The sequence below is a fragment of the Mirounga angustirostris genome, unplaced genomic scaffold, assembly GCF_029215605.1.
Source record: "Mirounga angustirostris isolate CCGP_5_RB_7025 unplaced genomic scaffold, mMirAng1.0.hap1 SCAF_7, whole genome shotgun sequence".
Classification (NCBI taxonomy): domain Eukaryota; kingdom Metazoa; phylum Chordata; class Mammalia; order Carnivora; family Phocidae; genus Mirounga; species Mirounga angustirostris.
In genome coordinates this window covers 86,801,917-86,821,550 of record NW_026991715.1, presented here as the reverse complement: position 1 = coordinate 86,821,550, position 19,634 = coordinate 86,801,917, and the positions used below count along the sequence as shown (strand labels likewise).

The window sequence follows — 19,634 nt, the reverse complement described above, 5'->3', positions numbered from 1 at the left end:
CTCTGGACATCTCACTGCTACTTACAAGAATGTCAGCAAATCCTGCTGTTTCAGAACCACTTTCATACAATTCTGGTGCTTCCAATTTCTGCACTATTCTGGTGCTCTGGGACATGGATTAGTCTGCCTTAAGGCTTCCCTACTGCAGACTTCAGTTTATTTATTTTTCTGCCCTGCTTAGTCTGTTCCCACTTGTTCACCTGCTTTCTAACTTCCACATTTTTCTTAGTATTTCCAATGTACTATCCTATTTTCTCCTTATGGATTCATGCCTTAAAAAAAGTAATTCCTTGTGTAAGACTGTTGAATCACAGACCCGTACCTCTGAAACAAATAATACATTATATGTTATAAAAAAAAAAAAAGAAGAAGAAGAAGAAGATAGTAGGAAGGGAAAAATGAAGGGGGAGAAATCCGAGTGGGAGACGAACCATGAGAGACTATGGACTCTGAGAAACAAACTGAGGGTTCTAGAGGGGAGGGGGGTGGGGGGATGGGTTAGCCTGGTGATGGGTATTAAAGAGGGCATGTACTGAATGGAGCACTGGGTGTTACATGTAAAAAATGAATCATGGAACACTACATCAAAAACTAATGATGTAACATATGGCGATTAACATAATATAATAAAATATAAAAAAAAAAAGATTAAAAAGAAGGAAAGGAAAAAAAAAATGCAGACCTAGCCAGAAGGACCAGTCTAGATGCCAGGCCCCAGACCCTGCCTATCCCAAGAGTTGAGGGGGATCAAGAGCTTCATTTCCCTGTAACCCTTTTATGGCACACCTGTTGGGAAGCTCTTACAGGAGAAGAGGTCAGTGAGGGCCAGATAACTGAGAAGGGTTTCATGGAAGAGGTGAAGATAGAACTTGGCTTTGAAAGGTGGTAGGTTGGAGGGGCAGTATTGATGGAAAAAGACATTCCAGCAGTGGAAATGACATAGAGCAGGGCAGAGCAGTGGAGCAGAATACTAGATCTGTGGGCTCCCGGGAGGCCGAAGGCAGTGACAGATGACAGCAGGGGATCTAGGTTGAAAGGCAGCAGAATTTTTGTGCACTAGACCCAGAATAGAGAAATCCTAGAAATGATCACATTCAGACTCAGGGAAGAAGGAGATGAATATTTTTTAAAAGTCTATGTGTTGGGGAGAACTGAGGAAATAGACACTTCTGTACGATGCTGGTGCAATATACATGGTATGACCTCTTTGGGGGAAATGTTGGCAGAATCTACCAAAATTACAAATGCACATATCCTTCGACCCAGAATTCCACTCTGAGGAATTAATTCTACATAAATAGGTACACATCTTGTATATCAGTATGTACAAGGTTAGATACTGTATCATTTTTGTAATAGCAAAGGTTGAAAACAAGATTTGGAAACACCGAATATTCACTAACAGGGGCTCATTGAATAAATTATGGTACACCGATACAGTAGAATACTATATAGTTCTAAAAAGAACAAGAGAGTCCTATGTACTTCATGTTTTCAAAGATACCTTAAGTGGAAAAAGCAAGGGACAGGATACAATGTTTAAAGTGCTCATGCAGCTGCATAAAGCAAGGGAAAGAAGAAGTGTGTGCATGTCTGTGTATATATTTATGTATAAAATAAAAGATTCATAAAAAATTTTAAAAAATAAAGTAATTTTTTTTCTATCATAGTAGAGATTTGTAAGGGAGCAAAAAAAGAATAATGTATATATGTGTGTGTGTATACATACACACACATATGGAGAGAGAAAGAGATTAGTCAGAATGTTTATACCTTTATTCTTAAATTGTTTTGTAAAATTCTTCATTCCTATTCTTTAAAATTCTTAGAATCTGGCAACACACATCTCTCTTGGTCTTCCTCCTATACCTGGAATGTTAGAAAAGGCTGGGGCTCGTAGATCTGGGTTCACATTCTAACAAGGCTCCCTGCTAGCCATGAAACATTGGGTATGTCACTGAACCCACTGGAACTTCAGTTTACTCATTTATAAAATGGGTACCATTTGTGTAAAGAGTGGCATCAGTCAGAAGTGAATCAGGAAAACAGAAATGTGTCAGTCATTTTAAGAGAGAATTTAATGTAAGGAATTGTTTTAAAGGTGTTAGAGAATTGAGAAAATGAAAAGGAAACATAGAAACGACACCAACTGCAAGAAATTGCTACCACCTCTATGGCCAGGGCATCAGAGGGAAAGAGGGCTGGGTTATTAGAATCTACAAGCACTGGAGACAAGCTGCACAAGGTGGGATCCAGCCCTCTGTCAGGAAAATGCTGCCCCACTCTTGCTGGGACCTCTGACAGGGCACAATAAGGCAGGTTTGGGGGCACAGAGAAAAAAAGGAAACAAGAACAGATTGTCTAGGGCTCAAATCATGCTGCCAGGAAGAGCAAGAAAATGTGAAGAATCAGGTTCATCCTTTGCCATCCTGGAGCTTTTCCTCCAGTACTCATGTCCCCAGCATCACAAAGCAGATGGAAGGGTAGGTTTGGGGCTGAAAGACACTAGTTAAATAATTGGGAAAAAACATGTAGTGCAATGCCTAGAACGTATTACTCCATGTAATACAAGTTAATCCAACCCCTTTTTTCTTCTGCATTTTTGGCCCTCTTTTTTGCAAGTTTTCCCTAGACCCTCCCCCCAAAAAAAGGAGCTTGGAAGAAAGCATCACCTTTTAAGTTAATGTGAACGTAAAGCAAGTTTATTGTAATTTATCTTTATAACTAACCCTTAATTCTTCCAGTAAGTACTTAATCTAACACAAAATCAACTGGAACTCTTTGTAATTTACCCTACATATTGATTTTGCCTCACAAATCACAAAGTGTTCTCTGAGTCCCAGGCTGGGTTGGGCACCAGGTGGATTCTCTCAGTGACTCCTGTGTGTTTAGCTTATGGTTTCTGAGCCCTAGTTACTTATTTTCTGAGTCTCCCCACTTCAAGTTGGTAAGAGGAAGAAGGAGAATGAGAAACATATTCCATGTCTATTCACTCTCGGCAGCTCTTACTCATCTTTAAGTGCCTCTACTGCTTGGAAGTGTTAACTTGTCTAGGTCTAAATCCCTTTCTACCTACAACTCATTTCCATGACTAGTTTCTATGCTACTTTCACTCTATGTTTACATTTATTTTGAAAGAGTAAATCCAGGTCTTCCTACATTCATTTACTATGATTTCTCTATAGATTTCTCTTAGCAACTACCACAGCAGCTTCTTTTTTACATCAACTACCTAATAAACATTTCACCTTACTGAGAATGAAATATTTATAGGAATTTTAACCAGTTTTACTAGGGTATTAGAAATTAAATGATACATTAAGGGACAAATAGTAAATAAATTCTGAGTAGCATAACATGAAAATAAGCATTTCCTCTAGTGCAATTTAATAAAGGTAAATCAAAAGATTTGGAAAGATTTGTGGTGCATGCCAAAGAGAAGTTTAGGTAAGAAAACAACCAAAATAAGTATCTCTACTCTGACATTACTGAGTGCGTGTTTGGGGGTATGACGAGGTAATAGACAAAATAACTCATGGCAACAATTTTAGAAACTCTATCATAATGTTTAGCAATTACAATTCAAGTAATTGATTCTTCTGCTCTTACCCGTAAAAATCCTCTTTGGGACATATGACTGTTGTCTACTAGTTGATTATGAGTGAACTTTCTCACTTTTTTTTGAATCTTTTATATCAATATATCCAAAAAAAGTTACAGTATGTAACTAGTAAATACAGTTCCTTCTTTCCATCTACCACCATAACCATCCCACCATTGTCCATACCACACAGTCCTATGGCAAGGTTTACAGTAGTGGCATTTTTGACATTTTAAGTTGGATAATTATTTTAATAGGCCTTGGGCCTTCCGAGCATCTTCAGCTATTTAGCAACATCTTTGGTATCTACCCGCAAGATGTAAGCGGCAGCTCTCACCCCACACCCCTGCCAGTTCAGACTACCAGAAGTACCCGGGGGAACAAAATTGCTCCTGGTTGAGAATGACTAGCCTGTAGTTTCACTGACCTTGACTTCCAAATTCCAAAGTTAATTTCTTGGTGATTGTTTTCAGGTTTCTTTCAAATTTTGTCCAACTGCATCCACAGGAAGCTCTCACTTTTGGTCGGCTGGTGACTCCCACTTAAAATCACCAGAGGTCTCATGAAGCCACTTCATTCTTCCTCATGTCTCCATTTGCTGAAGTAGAAATCCAAACAAGAGGACCCCTATTTGTTTTTGTTTGTTTGTTTGTTTTGTTTTTTATTTTTATTTATTTTTATTTTTTTTATTCTTATGTTAATCCCCATACATTACATCATTAGTTTTAGATGAAGTGTTCCATGATTCATTGTTTGTGCATAACACCCAGTGCTCCATGCAGAATGTGCCCTCCTCAATACCCATCACCAGGCTAACCCATCCTCCCACCCCCCTCCCCTCTAGAACCCTCAGTTTGTTTCTCAGAGTCCATTGTCTCTCATGGTTCGTCTACCCCTCCGATTTCCCCTGCTTCATTCTTCCCCTCCCGCTACCTTCTTCTTCAGATCTGTACCTCTGAAACAAATAATGCAATATATGTTAAGAGGACCCCTATTTGTTTTATATGTGATTACCTGGTGATATTTATCACCTTTCCTGTGGGCTAAACACAAAAGAAGACAGGAAGCCATGAAAACTTGCTCTGCCAATGCCTGTATAGAAAAGACATGCCTCGTAATAAATTCCTCCCACACTGTACTTCACAGCCTTAGGCTGGCCACTTAAGACTTTAAGTATTTGTAAGGCTCCTTGTACTAATTCTAGGTATTTTCTCTGACATGAAGGATGTGTTTGGAAATTTAGAGCAAAACTCATTTTAAATTATCATCTTCTATAACATAAATTCACATATTTATATAGTTTTGCAAATTTGTTGATGATTTGGTTACTTTAGAGCTACATGCATTTTTCATAGTGACATAGATTTCAAGGATAATTTGGCTCTAATGTTATTCAAGCTCACTTTTTCCTCCAATCATTCTAGCTAAGGGACCTATTTACATAATACCTAGTGCCTTGTTATTTGTTTTATTCCTGCTTCATTGGAAAGCCAAGAGTAAACAAAAAGAAATGCATTTCCAAAGCACTTTTTAGTTGGAAGATCTTTGTGGTATCCAACTTTCTAGTGAAATTTCCCAAGCCTATTCTAGACTGGAAAAGGCAGGTTCTTTTTTTATGAATTAATGAACATGGTAGAAGTTAAGCATTTCAGAATCATCAGTGCAACTTTTTTTTTAAACATTTTTTTTAAAGATTTTATTTATTTGACAGAGAGAGATAGCAAGAGCAGGAACACAAGCAGGGGGATGGGAGAAGGAAAAGCAGGCTTCCCGCTGAGCAGGGAGCCCGAGGCGGGGTTCGATCCCAGGGCCCTGGGATCATGACCTGAGCCTAAGGCAGACGCTTAACGACTGAGCCACCCAGGCGCCACTCAGTGCAACCTTTTTATACATAGTCAGACTACTAGCAGTCCAGTGATGCCTTGAGTATTTACTCTCAAGTTTCCTTTTAAAAACATTCATTGTATTTCACTGGAAAACTGAGTTTGACTAAATGCTAAATTCTCAGGAAGACTGAACATTGGTAGCTTCCTGGTAGGCCCAGGCAACCAAAAGCCAAAGAAAGAGAAATATAAAGCTGAGAAATCATCTTTCATTTAAATTAGCCATCAATCATTCCCCATACCTGGTTTAAGGAGAAGGGTGAAAATAAGCCTAAAACCCAGTTATTTAATTACCAAATAATAAAGGTTTGAAGTCCCTTGAAGAAAAACTCTAGAGTCAATTACAACCCTTGCGGCCAACACAGATGAAATCAACACTCATGAAAATAGGGAGATGATAAGGAGGAATGAAAGAGCTCATAAGATGTTAGTGTTAGTGCTTAGAATCAATAATCTAGTGCTTTCATTTTACAGATGAGAAAACAGAGCACTTGCATTTCACCAAGCTAAAGATAAGATATTCATTAGTTCACAGAATACAACAAAACTATGAAGCAGGTACAATAATGTCTATTGAATCCTGGAAACGGGCTTTTAGAAGTAATGTGCAACAATGTCACTTAGGTCTGTGAGCTCTTAATGACCATACTACACTTCCTTTGAGATTTGAAAAAATAGTAGCAATCAAGAGTCTTACCCAAAGGCCAGTTCTGCTTATGATACCATTCTGAGACTCTCTGTTCAAACATACATGCCATTATGAATACACACTAACAATATAGAAGAAAAACCACAAGTATATAAAGTTGAATTGTAATAAAGTTTTAGATGAGCTCTCAAAGGAATTAAAAAGTTAAAATTCTTAAAAAGTTTGACAATTCATGAAATATCAAGTGAAGTCATGATTGTTTTCAGTAATCATTCAGGAGCGAGTAATAAGATGCTACTCTATTTATCCCATTGTATAGTTATTATTATGATGGTTTGGAAAGAATAAATTGAATCTGGGAAGCAGAGTTGTAGACAATAGGAAAAAGTTTTGATTGTGCCATTTCTGTGTTCTTTGTAGAGTCACTCAATTCAGGCAAATGGAGGTTTTCTTGCCTATTCCTTGACTCTATTTTATTGACATGTTGTATTTGTCAACTAGGTATTATTTGAACCTTGAAGAAAATAAGTTTCTAAAAAGGATTTTTGTACCACATCTTCCTTATCCATTCATCTATCAATGGATACTTAGGTTGCTTCTATATATTGGCTATTGTAAACAGTGCTGCAATAAACACAGGGGTGCATATATCTTTTGGAAATAGTGTTTTCATTTTCTTTGGGTAAATTCCCAGGAGTGGAATTACTGGATCATATGGTTATTTCTTTTAATTTTTTGAGGAACCTCCAGAGGGGAGGTGAGTGGAGGGATGGGCAAAATAGGTGAAGGTGAGTGGGAGGTACAAGCTTCTAGTTATGGAATGAATAAGTCATGGGAATAAAAGGAACAACATAGGGAATATAGTTAATGATACTGTAATAGTGCTGTATGGTGACAGATGGCACTTAGACTTCTGGTGAGCACAGAATAATGTATAGAGAAGTTGAGTCACTATGTTGTACACCTAAAAATTAATGTGTCATTGTGTGTCAATTATACACATAAAAACAATTTAAAGAAAAGGATTTTGGTAATAATTGCAACTAGATATAAGGCACAAATAATTCAAAAGGCAAACCTTGGATTTTTAACTCAGATTTCCTAGCTCTTATTCTTATGTCTTGTACCACCTCTACATCAATATAATGCAGGTAATTTTAAGCACCACCATACCTCACAAGAACACTGATGGCTATATTTTAAATGTGTATGTGAAAAGTGAAATGGAGTATTAATCCAAGGTTGTAGATGCAGCACTGTCTGTTCCTCCAGGGACAGCAAAATAGCTTTTGGAAAGTAAAGTAGGTATTAAAACCTGGATTTACAAAGGTGGTCTTATTTCTTTACCATTTGCTATGATTCTAAAGCTTGTATTTCCTGTTCACTTGCCTCCTAGATATTACTCTAGATAACCAAGTAGCATGGCAACAATTTTAAAGAAGAGCAATAGGCAGGCCAGTGAATATGGGTATGGTGATGAGGAGGAGGAAGATGATAAGGAGGAGGATGATAAAGCCAATGTGTACTGAATCTTTATGTTTTACTATGGGCCAAATACTGTGTTAATGTTTCTCATTTAAATTTAGTTTTCCACAACTCTGGACATATGTGCAATTATCTCTTCTTACAGATAAGGAATTAAGGCTTAGCGAGGTCAGTTAACTTGAGGTCAGTTGCACAGCTACTAAGTGGGCCTTTTGAACTTATGTGACTCCCAGGCCTGTGTTCTTAAGCGCAGTGCTACAGTGAATCTGCAATTATGTCAGCATGTTAAGATTAAAATGGTGACAGACACAAGAATGATGAGGAGAATGAGAATAAACTTCTTGAGAGTTAAGATTTTGTATTTTCACTCAATGATGTTATTGCTCAGAACCTGTAACAGTGTCTAGTCCACAGCAAGTCCTCAATACATGTTTCTGGAATAAATGAATGTATATATGTATGTATATGTGGATGGATGGATGGATGAATGAATGATATGAAAGAGGGTTTAAGATATTTCTATAAAACTAAAAAGCTCATTTAGAGAAGCATGTTCATTTAACAGCAGTGAGTGAGTACCCCTTCACACCATGCCCTGTTGTGCTGTGGGTGCAGTGGTAGGCCTACTCTCCTGGAGTTTACCATCTGCTTGCTGGCTTCCGTGTCTATTATAAATGCAAAAGGCTTGCATATCATACATAAAATACAAAACGGAATGTAGTTTAACCCCACTGTAACTGACATCAAAGCCAGTATTTATATTATTGGAGACAGGGCACAGTGGGGAAAAATCATCCTGGTTATATAGAAAAGGTAATGCCCTTCCCAGGTTACCTGATTCCAGGTTCATTAACAGGGTCTGTTACATTTCTTCCTCACATACAAGTTACTTTTGTGAGTACACTAAAGCCTTTAGAAAATGAATTTTTTACAGGTATTATAAATACTGGCATGCTTCTGATATTGTACAAATATACTGACTCCTGTTCATCTGTAGCTCTGATGTCTCATTTGACTTCTCCATCACAAGCTTCTCAATCAAAAGCAATGATTAAAGTATACCTATAGTAGAGTTCCTTCAGTTGCATTCACCACCCCCCCAGCATGAATACCAGGTCACGAGACCTGTGGCCCAAGAAGAGAGGAAAGATGGGTCTTGAGGAAGAGAGGGCCCAACCCTCTACCAGGCAGGGAGATTGTAAAGAGTAAGGGCTAGAAGGGGTAGATTTAAGTGTGCTTGACACCCTCACTGCTCACCTCAAGGTAAGGGGTGCTTACAAATATCCAGATAGATAAGGAGCCTGAGCACCTCAGGTTAGTGGCATGACCTGCTATACCACTGAGGAACTGGTAAGTAGAGAGAGGTATTATATGCAGCCATTTCCAAAGACACAGTCTGTTGTCTGGGTGAGATGAGAAGCCAGAACTCTGGTGCTAGCACAAGAAACACAAATAGGGAAGATTAGATATACTTCAGGACACATTAGTACAAAAAATGTACCAGCCCATCCATTCTGCAGTAGAGATCAGGGAGAATCCACCAGACACTGGAAAGATTTAAGAACCCAATCACCCCTCCACTACCTTACATGGGCCATATCTCTCCTCCATGTGTTCAAATGTCATTTTAGAAAAGAGAAGAGAATGAGAGGTAGAGAATCTGAAAGGCAAAACAGTTATCCCAAAAGAAACAAGTTAATATTTAAATAATAGCTTGAGATAGAGGCTGGGAAGATGGCAAAGTATGAGGACCCTAAGCTCACCTCAACCTACAGATACAATTAGATAACACATCAATATAAATAACCCAGAAAATAACATGAAGACTGGCAGAACAAACTCCATAACTAAATGTAGAGAAGAGGCCACATCAAAGAGGGTAGGGAGGGTGGAGACTTTGTGGAGATCAAAACAGATCCTAGGACTGTCTTCAGGAAGGAGGGAGAGACCCACAGACACGAAGAAGGGAGAGAAACAGACTATTACACTGGGGAGCCTGCACAGGGAAGACAGATCCCCATAATATTTGGTTTTGAAAACCAGAAATGATCAACATCACTAGCCATCAGGGAAATACAAATAAAACCACAATGAGATATCACCTTACACCAGTTAGAATGGCCAAAATTAGCAAGACAGGAAACAACAAGTGTTGGCAAGGATGTGGAGAAAGGGGAACACTCTTACACTGTTAGTGGGAATGCAAGCTGGTACAGCCACTCTGGAAAACAGTATGGAGGTTCCTCAAGATGTTAAAATTAGAGCTACCCTACAACCCAGCAATTGCACTACTAGGTATTTACCCCAAAGATATAGATGTAGTGAAAAGAAGGGCCACATGCACCCCAATGTTCATAGCAGCAATGTCCATAATAGCCAAACTGTGGAAGGAGCTGAGATGCCCTTCAACAGATGAATGGATAAAGATGTAGTACATATATATACAATGGAATATGACTGAGCCATCAGAAAGGATGAATACCTACCATTTGCATTGACATGGATGGAATTGGAGGGGATTATGCTAAGTGAAATAAGTCAAGCAGAGAAAGACAATTATCATATGGTTTCACTCATATGTGGAACATAAGGAATAGCATGGAGGACTACAGGGGAAGGGAGGGAAAACTGGGGAGAAATCAGAGAGGGAGACAAACCATGAGAAACTCTGGACTCCAGGAAACAAACTGAGGGTTACAGAAGGGAGGAGGATGGGGGAATGGGATAACTGGGTGATGGGTGTTAAGGAGGGCATGTGCTGTGATGTGCACTGGGTGTTATATGCAACTAATGAATTGTTGAACACTACATTACAAACTAATGATGTACCATATGCTGGCTAACTGAACATTAAAACAAATAAACAAACAAAATGAGCAGCCAAATTTTGTGAGTTCTTAAAACCAGCAGGACTTAAAACCTGGCATTTTAAGAAACAGTGAGAGCCTGGAGGGTGACAGGAAACTGAATCTTTGCCCTTAGATAGCATAACAGCCCACAGAGATACAGCACAGAAGGAGCAGTTTGAAAATTGCCTGACACAAAGGAGAGAAGGGAGAGTTATTTACTAACCATAAAGCATGTTCCAGAGGGACAAAGAACCTTGGGAGACTCCTCCAGGAACAAAGGAGCTGGCAGGCACCATTTTCCCCCCTTGCTCCCCAGCATAAACAGTTGGAACCAGCTGTGGAAACCTGCAGAATCAGTATGGTGCCAACATTCCCTACCTAACTTTCTTGCACTATAACCTGCCCAACAGCACTTCAGTGGATCAACCCCCTCTAGCCAGGCTGGCTTCTGTCCAGATGCTGCAGGCCCCTACCCTAGAAAACCAACCGAAATCTTGCAAACACTGTGCATCTTGCCCTCATGTGCTTTGTAGGTCTGCCCCATCCAACCCAGCCAGACTTGTTCACAGCAGCAGCAACAGCATCATCATCAAATACCCTCTCACAGAGGACCCTGACACAAACCTTGCTAAAACTGCGTGCCTGCCCCCAAGCTTGTGGATTCACCCCCTCCAATACACTCTTCGCAGGAGCCCATCCAAATCAGGGCCACGAGCCTGTCAGTGAGCAAAGAGTTCTGACAGGGGACCTGCACCTCTCCGAAGTAACTCCTGCCCTGGGGAGAGGGAAAGATATTGGCACATACCAGTAAGACTGTGGCCCTAGCAGTGGGTTGGGGGAAGAAAGCTGGTCTGATTGCAAACCCCGCCAACCAATGAAACTTCTGAGGGAACAATACAGGGAAAGCACATTGCTACTGCATCTCTGGCAAATGTCTGGTCTGACTCAACTCAAGCCCAAGATGGCCTCAGATAAGTCCACTAACACTGCAGGGAACAAACACTGACCACAATAGGCAAAGAGCCACAGCAGACAACTGGACTGAAAGCAAAAGTGGCTCAGCCACAACAGCAGAGTGCATGCAACACACATAGGAGATACCCCTGAAGTGCCAGGTTCTGTTAAAAAGAGGACTCTGTATTGCAAGGCATTACAGGTCCTCTTCTTCATAAGGCTACCACTTTCAAGAGCAGAAGATGTAGCCGACTTTCCTAACATATAGAAACAGACACAGAGAGTGAGACAAAATGAAGAGTCAGAGGAGTAAGTCCCAAATGAAAGAACAGGACAAAACCACAGTATAAGACCTAAGTGAAACAAAGATAAGTAATAGGCCTGATCTAGAATGTAAAGTTATGATCATAAAGATACTAACTGGACTTGAGAAAAGAGTGGAGGACATTAGTGAGAGCCTTAACAAAGAGATAAAAAAGAACCAATCAGAGATGAAAAACACGTAAATGAAATGAAAAATATACTATGTGGAATAAATAAAAGACTAGTGGAAGCAAAAGAACAAATCAGTGACCTGGAGGACAGAGTAATGGAAAGCAATCAAGCTGAACAGAAGAGATTAAATATATATATATATATCATAATAAGAATAGACAGGAAACTCAGCAACACCACCAAGCATAATAACATTTACTTTATAAGGATCCCAGAAGGAGAAGAGAGAAAAAAGGGGGCGGAAAATGTAAGTGAAGAAATAATAGCTGAAAATGTCCTGAATATGGGGAAGGAAACAGAAATTCAAATCCAAGAGGCACAGAGATCCCCCCCAAAATTAACCCAAGGAATGCCACACCAAGACACATAGTAATTAAAATAGCAAAATGTAGTGATAAACAGGAAATTTTAAAAGCAGCAAGAAGAAAGAAAACAATTACATACAAGAAAACCCCACAAGGCTGATTTTTCAGCAGAAACTTTACAGGCCAGAGAGGAGTGGCAGAATATATTCAAGGTGCTGAAAGGGAAAAATCTGCAGCCAAGAATACTCTATCCAACAAGGCTGTAATTCAGAATAGGAGGAGAGATAGAGTTTCCCAGATAAACAAACATTAAAAGAATTCATCACTACTAAACCTGTCCTACAAGAAATGTTAAAGTGGACTCTTTGAGTGGAGGAAAGACCATAAATAACTGTAAAAAAAATGCGAAGGATAAAAGCAGTCAAATTAAGTATATCTATAAAAATAAGTCAAGCAATTCACAAGATAAAAGGATGTAGAGTATGACACCATATACCTAAAACGGAGGGGTGAGAGGACTAAAGAATGCATTCAAATTTAAGTGACCATCAACTTAATATAGCCTGCTATATGCAGAAGATGTTATATACAATCCTGATGGTAACCACAAATCAAAAATCAGTGATATGTATGCAAAAAATCAAGAGAAAGGGATCCAAATATATCACTAAAGAAAGCCAACTTATCATGAGAGAAGAGAGTAAGAGAAGAAAGGAACAGAGAAAAACTATAAAAACAACCACAAAACAAGTAACAAAATGGCAATAATACATAACCTCTCAATAATTACTTTGAATGCAAATGGACTAAATGTTCCAATCAAATGACATAAGGTGAAGGAATGGATAAAAAAGCAAAACCCATCTATATGGTGCCCACAAATGACTCATTACATACCTAAAGACATAAAGATTGAAAGTGAGGGGATGGAGAAATATTTATCATGCAAATGGATGTGAAAAGAAAGCCAGGGTAGCAATATTTGTATTGGACAACATAGACTTTAAAACAAAAATGATATCAAGAGAAAAAGAAGATATATCACATGTGAATATTTATGCAGCCAACATGGGAGCACCCAAGTACCTGAAACAGTTAATAACAAACATAAGGAAGTAATCAATAGTAATGCAATAATAGTAGGGGACTTTAACACCCCTTACATCACTGGAAAGATTATCCAAACAGAAGATCAACAAGGAAACTGGCTTTGAATGACACATTGCACCAGATGGGTTTAACAGATATATTCAGAACATTCCATCCTAAGACAGAATACACACTGTATTCAAGTGCACACAGAACATTCTCCAGAACAGATCACATATTAGGCCACAAAACAAGTCTCAACATATTTAAAGAGACTGAAGTCGTATCATGCATCTTTCGGACCAGAACAATATGAAACTAGAAATTAACTACAAGAAAAAATCTGGAAAGAACACAAATAAATGGAGGTTAAATAACATGCTACTAAACAATGAATGGGTCAACTAAGAAAGCAAAGAAATCAAAAAATTCATGGAGACAAATGAAAACACAATGTTCCAAAATCTTTGGGATGCAGCAAAAGTAGTTCTAGGAGGAAAGTTTATAGTAATACAGGCCTACCACAGGAAGCAAGAAAAATCTCAAATAAACAACCTAACTATATACCTAAAGGAACTAGAAAAAGAACAAAGAAAACCCCAAATCCATAGAAGGAAATAATTAAGAGTAGAGCAGAAATAAATGATATAGAAGCTAAAAAAATACAACAGATCAATGAAACCAGGAGCTGCTTCTTTGCAAAAATCAATAAAATTGATAAACCTTTAGCTAGATTCATAAAAAAGAGAGAGAGAGACAAAGACAGAGAGAAAAAAGGACTCAAAAAAAAAAATCAGAAATGAAAGGGCAGAAATAACAACTGACACCACAGAAATACAAAGGATTATAAGATAATATCATGAAAAATTATATACCAACAAATTTCACAACCTAGAAGAAATGGATAAATTCATAGAAACATATCACCACCCAAAACTGAACCATGAAGAAATAGAAAATTCAAACAATCCAGTTACCAGCAATGAAGTTGAATCAGTAATCCGAAACTCCCAACAAACAAATCTCCAGGACTGGATGGCTTCACAGGTGAATTCTGCCAAACATTTAAAGAAGAGTTCATACCTATTCTTCTCAAACTATTTCAAAAACAGAAGAGGAAGGAAAGCTTCCAAATTCATTCAATGAGGCCAGCAATACCCTGATACCAAAATCAGATAAAGACACTACAAAAAAGGAGAAGTACAGGCCATTATCTCTGATGAACAGAGATGAAAAAAATCCTCAATAAAATATTAGCAAATTGAATCCAACAATACATTAAAAAAGTCATTCACCATGATCAAGTGTGATTTATTCCTGGATGCAAGGGTAGTTCAATATTCACAAATGAATCAACATGATATATCACATCAATGAGGCAAAAGGTAAAAACCATATAATCCTTTCAATAGATGTAAAAAAAAAAAAGCATCTTACAAAGTACTACATCAATTCTTCATAAAAATCCTCCTCAAAATAAAGTTTATAAGGAACATGTCTCAGCATAATAAAGGTCATGTATGAAAAACCCACAGCTAACATCCTCATGGTGAAAAACTGAGAGCTTCTTCCATAAAGTCAGGAACAAGACAACAATGTCCACTATCACCACTTTTATTCAACATAGTACTGGAAGTCCTAGCCACAGCAATCAGAAAGATAAAGGGGAAGGCATCCCAATCGGTAAGGAAGAAGTAAAACTTTCATTATTTGCAGATGACATGATGCTCTACATTCTAACCCTAAAGACTCCACCAAAAAACTACTAGAACTGACAAGTGAATTCAGTAAGGTTGCAGGACACAAAATTAATGTACATATATCAGTTGCATTTCTATACACTAATAATGAAGCAGCAGAAAGAAAAATTAAGAAAACAATCCCATTTACAGTTGCACCAAAAATAACAAAATACCTAGGTCTACGAGGAGGTGAAAGAACTGTACTCTGAAAACTATAAAACATTAATGAAAGAAATTGAAGATGACACAAACAAATGGGAAGACATTCCATTCTCATGGATTGGAAGAACAAATATTGTTAAAATATCCATACTACTTAAGGTAATCTACAGATTTAATTAAATCTTTATCAAATGCCAACAGCACTTTTCATAGAACTAATACTAACAATCCTAAAGTTTGTGTGGAACCACTAAAGATCCTGAATAGCCAAAGCCATCTTGAAAAAGAGGTATCACAACTCCAGATTTTAAGTTATATTACAAAGCTGTAGTGATCAAAACAGTATGGTACTAGCACAAAAAAAGACACATAGGTTAATAGAAAAGAGAGCCCAGAAAAGAATTTAGGATTATATGGTCATTTAATCCTTGATAAAGGAAGCAAGAATATGCAATGTGAAAAATACAGTCTTTTCAACAAATGGTGTTGGGAAAACTGGACAGCTACATGCAAAGGAATGAAAGTGGACCACTTTCTTACACCATAACACACAAAAAAACTCAAAATGGATTAAGGACCTAAATGTGAAACCTGAAACCTTAAAAATCCTCAAAGAGAGCATAGGCGTAATTTCTCTGACATGAGCCATAACAATATCTTTCTAGATATGTTTCCTGAGGCAAGGAAAAAATTAAAAATAAACTATTAATACTACATCAAAATAAAAAGTTTCTGTACAACAAAGGAAACAACCAACAAAACTAAAAGACAACCTACTTAATGGGAGAAGATATTTGAAAATGACAGATTTGATAAAGGGTTAGTATCCAAAATATATAAAGAACTTATACAACTTGACACCAAGAAAACAAATTATTTAAAAATGGGCAGAAGACATGAACAGACATTTCTCCAAAGAAGACATAGATGGTCAACATACACATGAAAAGACCCTCAACATCACTCATCATCAGGGAAATGCAAATCAAAACCACAATGAGATAGCACCTTACATCTGGCTGAATGGCTAAAATCAAAAACACAAGAAACAACCCTATGATCCAGTAATTGTACTACTGGGTGTTTATCCAAAGAATAGAAAAACCCTAATTCAAAAAGATATATGTACCCCATGTTTATTGGAGCATTATTTATAATAGCCAAATTATGGAAGCAGCCCAAGCGTCCACTGATAGATGGATAAAGAAGAAGTAGTGTATACATACAATGGAATAATATTCAGCCATACAAAGGAATGAAATCTTGCTATTAGCAACAAGATGGGTGGAAATAGAGAGTACGATGCTAAGTGAAATGCCAGTCAGAGAAAGACAAATACCACATGATTTCACTCAAATGTAGAATTTAAGAAACAAAACATGAACAAAGGGGAAAAAAGAGACAAACCACAAAACATACTCTTAACTATAGAGAACAGACAGTTGCCAGAGGAGAGGTGGGCGAGGGGATGCTTGAAATAAGTGAAGGAGATTGAGAATACTATCATCTTGATGAGCACTGTGTAACATACAGAATTGTTAGATCACTGTACACCTGAAACTAATAAAACACTGTATGTTAATTACACCAGAATTAAAATTTAAAAAAGGAAGAATGTCTTGATTTCCTAGATTTTCCTTGATTTCCTTGATTTCCCTATAATTTTAAAAATGGACTGAGCTTCAGCTTTGCCCTGCCCCTAGATAACCAGCAGAGGGAGTCTCTTGAGGAAGAGCAGTTTTAAAAAACTTCAGAAACTAAATTTTCTCTTTATATTTAAAATGTATTATTAAAATAAATTTGTATTCTTGCAACATATAAATAAAACCTACTCACACATATAAATAGATATACATGGACGGAGAGTCTAAATACTATATACCAATCTGATATATGCATTCATTTATTAATTCATTTAACTAATATTTATTTGCTGCCTGCTGGGTTCCAAAGACTTTTTGGAACTGGGGATATATCAATGAATCAATAAACATGAAAGAAAATATAGTACTTTATGTGTTAAAATATATATGTCTGTGTATAAAATAAGTAATAAAATATAATATAATTTCAGATAGGGATAAGTGAGGATAACAATAAAGCAGATAGGGAGAGAGTAGTGAGGGAAAGTTCATTTTAGATGGAGTCATTAGGAATGAACTTTCTAAGGATTTTGGCAAAATTGGAAGAAAGAGAATGAGCTACCTGATTTCCTGGGGGAAGAGAATTCCAGTCAGTTTTAACAGCAAGTAAAAAACGCCTGCAGTAGTTTAAATTCATGCTTTTTGCTAAATATTTAGTCTTTTCCTCTCTTCCAGGCACATGGGAGCAATGTACTTTCTGGCCCTTTTGTGTTGTGATGGGTCGTATGGCAAATTCTGGCCAACAAATTGTGAAAAGTAATAATGTTCATCACTTCTAGACTGAAGCATTTACTTGTTGGCTGGAAAACTTACATGTTTCTTTTTTTCCCTTTTCAGAACAATAATTAACAGTGGTCAAGATATTAAGTCTTCTCTCACCTTTATATCTTTTAATAAAAATGGTGGATCCAAGAAGACAAAGCCCTTGGTTTTAAGAGTTTTAGATTTTGGAGTTAATACATTATTGCAGAATAACCCAGCCTACCCTGATGTGATGGGGCTGAGTTAGTACGTTCAAAGAAAAGCAAGGAATCCACTGGGGCTGGAGAAGAGTAGGTCCCAGAGGCATGGGAAGGAGATGAAGTTAGAAGTAAATTTGGGCCGTATCTTGTAGAACTATGAAAGCCATGGTTCGAGGTTTGGAATTTTTACTGAGTGGTGGGAAATTATTGTAGGGGGACAATGAAACCAACAAACTTTAGACTAATCTGTAATACTGTGAAACTTATGTTTAAAAATATGATTTCCCATTTGAAGTTGTTATTTAATTCACCAAAGGTTTAATATGTTTTGCTGAAAACTTAACAAATTATAAAATGGTGATTTAGGAGCTGAAAAGATTTCAACTTAAACCCAACACTTTGGGTAAGTTACAACATACAATGAGGATGGATCTAAGTATTTTTCCACTGGAAACATCTGGAAATTTATGAACTGTATGAAACTAACTTGACAAAAGTAAAATCAAACAACAAAACTTAAAATTGTCTCAACCGTCTTAAAATTATGTTGGAAAAAGTTAAGTTATAAATAAAATACACATAACTTTATGCTGCAGAAGGATGCTCTTTGTGTTATTTTTGCTCTATTCAAAAAAAAAGAGTTTGGCTACCTTATCTTTTCTTCTCAATGATTGATATGATTTTGATCATATCAATGGCTGTGATTACTTCAGCTCAAGCAGAGAGGCATAATTTGCAATAGGGGCACTAGGGAGCTCATAATGTGTGCATGTAGGTGTTTCACTGGCTTTCATTAACTTTATAGCTGCCATCTCAATGGTAAGGAAAATAGGTTTGATTGGATTTGGCAGTAGCTTTCCTCTAGCAATATTTTCCAAGAGATGGGATTGCTTGGAGTTGAATTCCCAATCATTTCCTGCTGTAAGAAACAGGATAAAACAATGTCTCCAGCATCAAATGTAATTAGTTCTTCTATTGATTTGTATTTTTAATGTTAAAATCATATTCCTCTGTGGAAAGAATTGATAAATACTATTCATTTTCACGTACACACTAATATCCTTGAAAACTGAGTTGATTTGTTTGACAACTTATTTCTGTGTCTCTGAGATCAAAGCATTAAGGAGATGTTACAAGATGATAACAGGAATAATATTTTGAAATATTTGATGAATACAGTTTGTGGATTTTATTCTCCCCTCCTTCTCCTCCCATACTGTATTTCTTCACCATCATTTAAATATTGTAGTACTCAAAGGGATGGGGCACCCCATGTTCACGGCAGCATTATTCACAATAGCCAAAAGGTAGAAGTAAACCACGTGTCCATTAATGGATGAATAGATAGTGTTTTATACATAGAATGGAAGAGTATTCAGTTTTAAAAAGAAAGGAAATTCTGAAACATGCTAAATTTCAGGGAGAAAAAGAATATATAGCAGGGACTAAAAGATACTCAACAGATAGAGGCACAGGAGTGACATAGAAAGTTCTAAGACCTTTCTTGAAATCAGGCATTTTGAAAACAATGAACGTCTTCCAGAGAGAGAAGTCCAGCTGCAACAATAGAAACTCTGGCTGCAAATATAGTGACCAGGGATGTGCCATTTTCCATTGATTCTAAGAAGCACATTTAATTCCCATTCTAACGTCTTAAAATTGGAATGTTTCCTCTAATTGATGGTACTTAACAATTGCTGTCAGCCGGGCAACAGTTGTGACACGGTTAACAGCATCTGGCTGTTCACTACCAATCTTACTTCACTTGGGCTGTGTGCATTGTTGGCTCCGTATAAGTTGTGTTGCAATGCTATC

At 37.3% G+C, this 19,634-nt stretch overlaps 1 protein-coding gene across 1 annotated transcript in view; it reads left to right on the top strand.

Annotated features, from left to right (window-relative positions):
- TMEM232 (transmembrane protein 232) overlaps nt 1-17,866 on the top strand; it is a gene marked incomplete at its 5' end in the record, with an annotated part of 234,712 nt that extends 216,846 nt beyond the window's left edge. Inside the window, 2 exons of the mRNA XM_045864383.1 lie at nt 3,859-3,920; nt 17,695-17,866. Coding sequence (XP_045720339.1) covers nt 3,859-3,920; nt 17,695-17,866 — 234 coding nt within the window. The remainder of the gene's footprint in view (nt 1-3,858; nt 3,921-17,694) is intronic.
- Nucleotides 17,867-19,634: the final 1,768 nt, after the last annotated feature.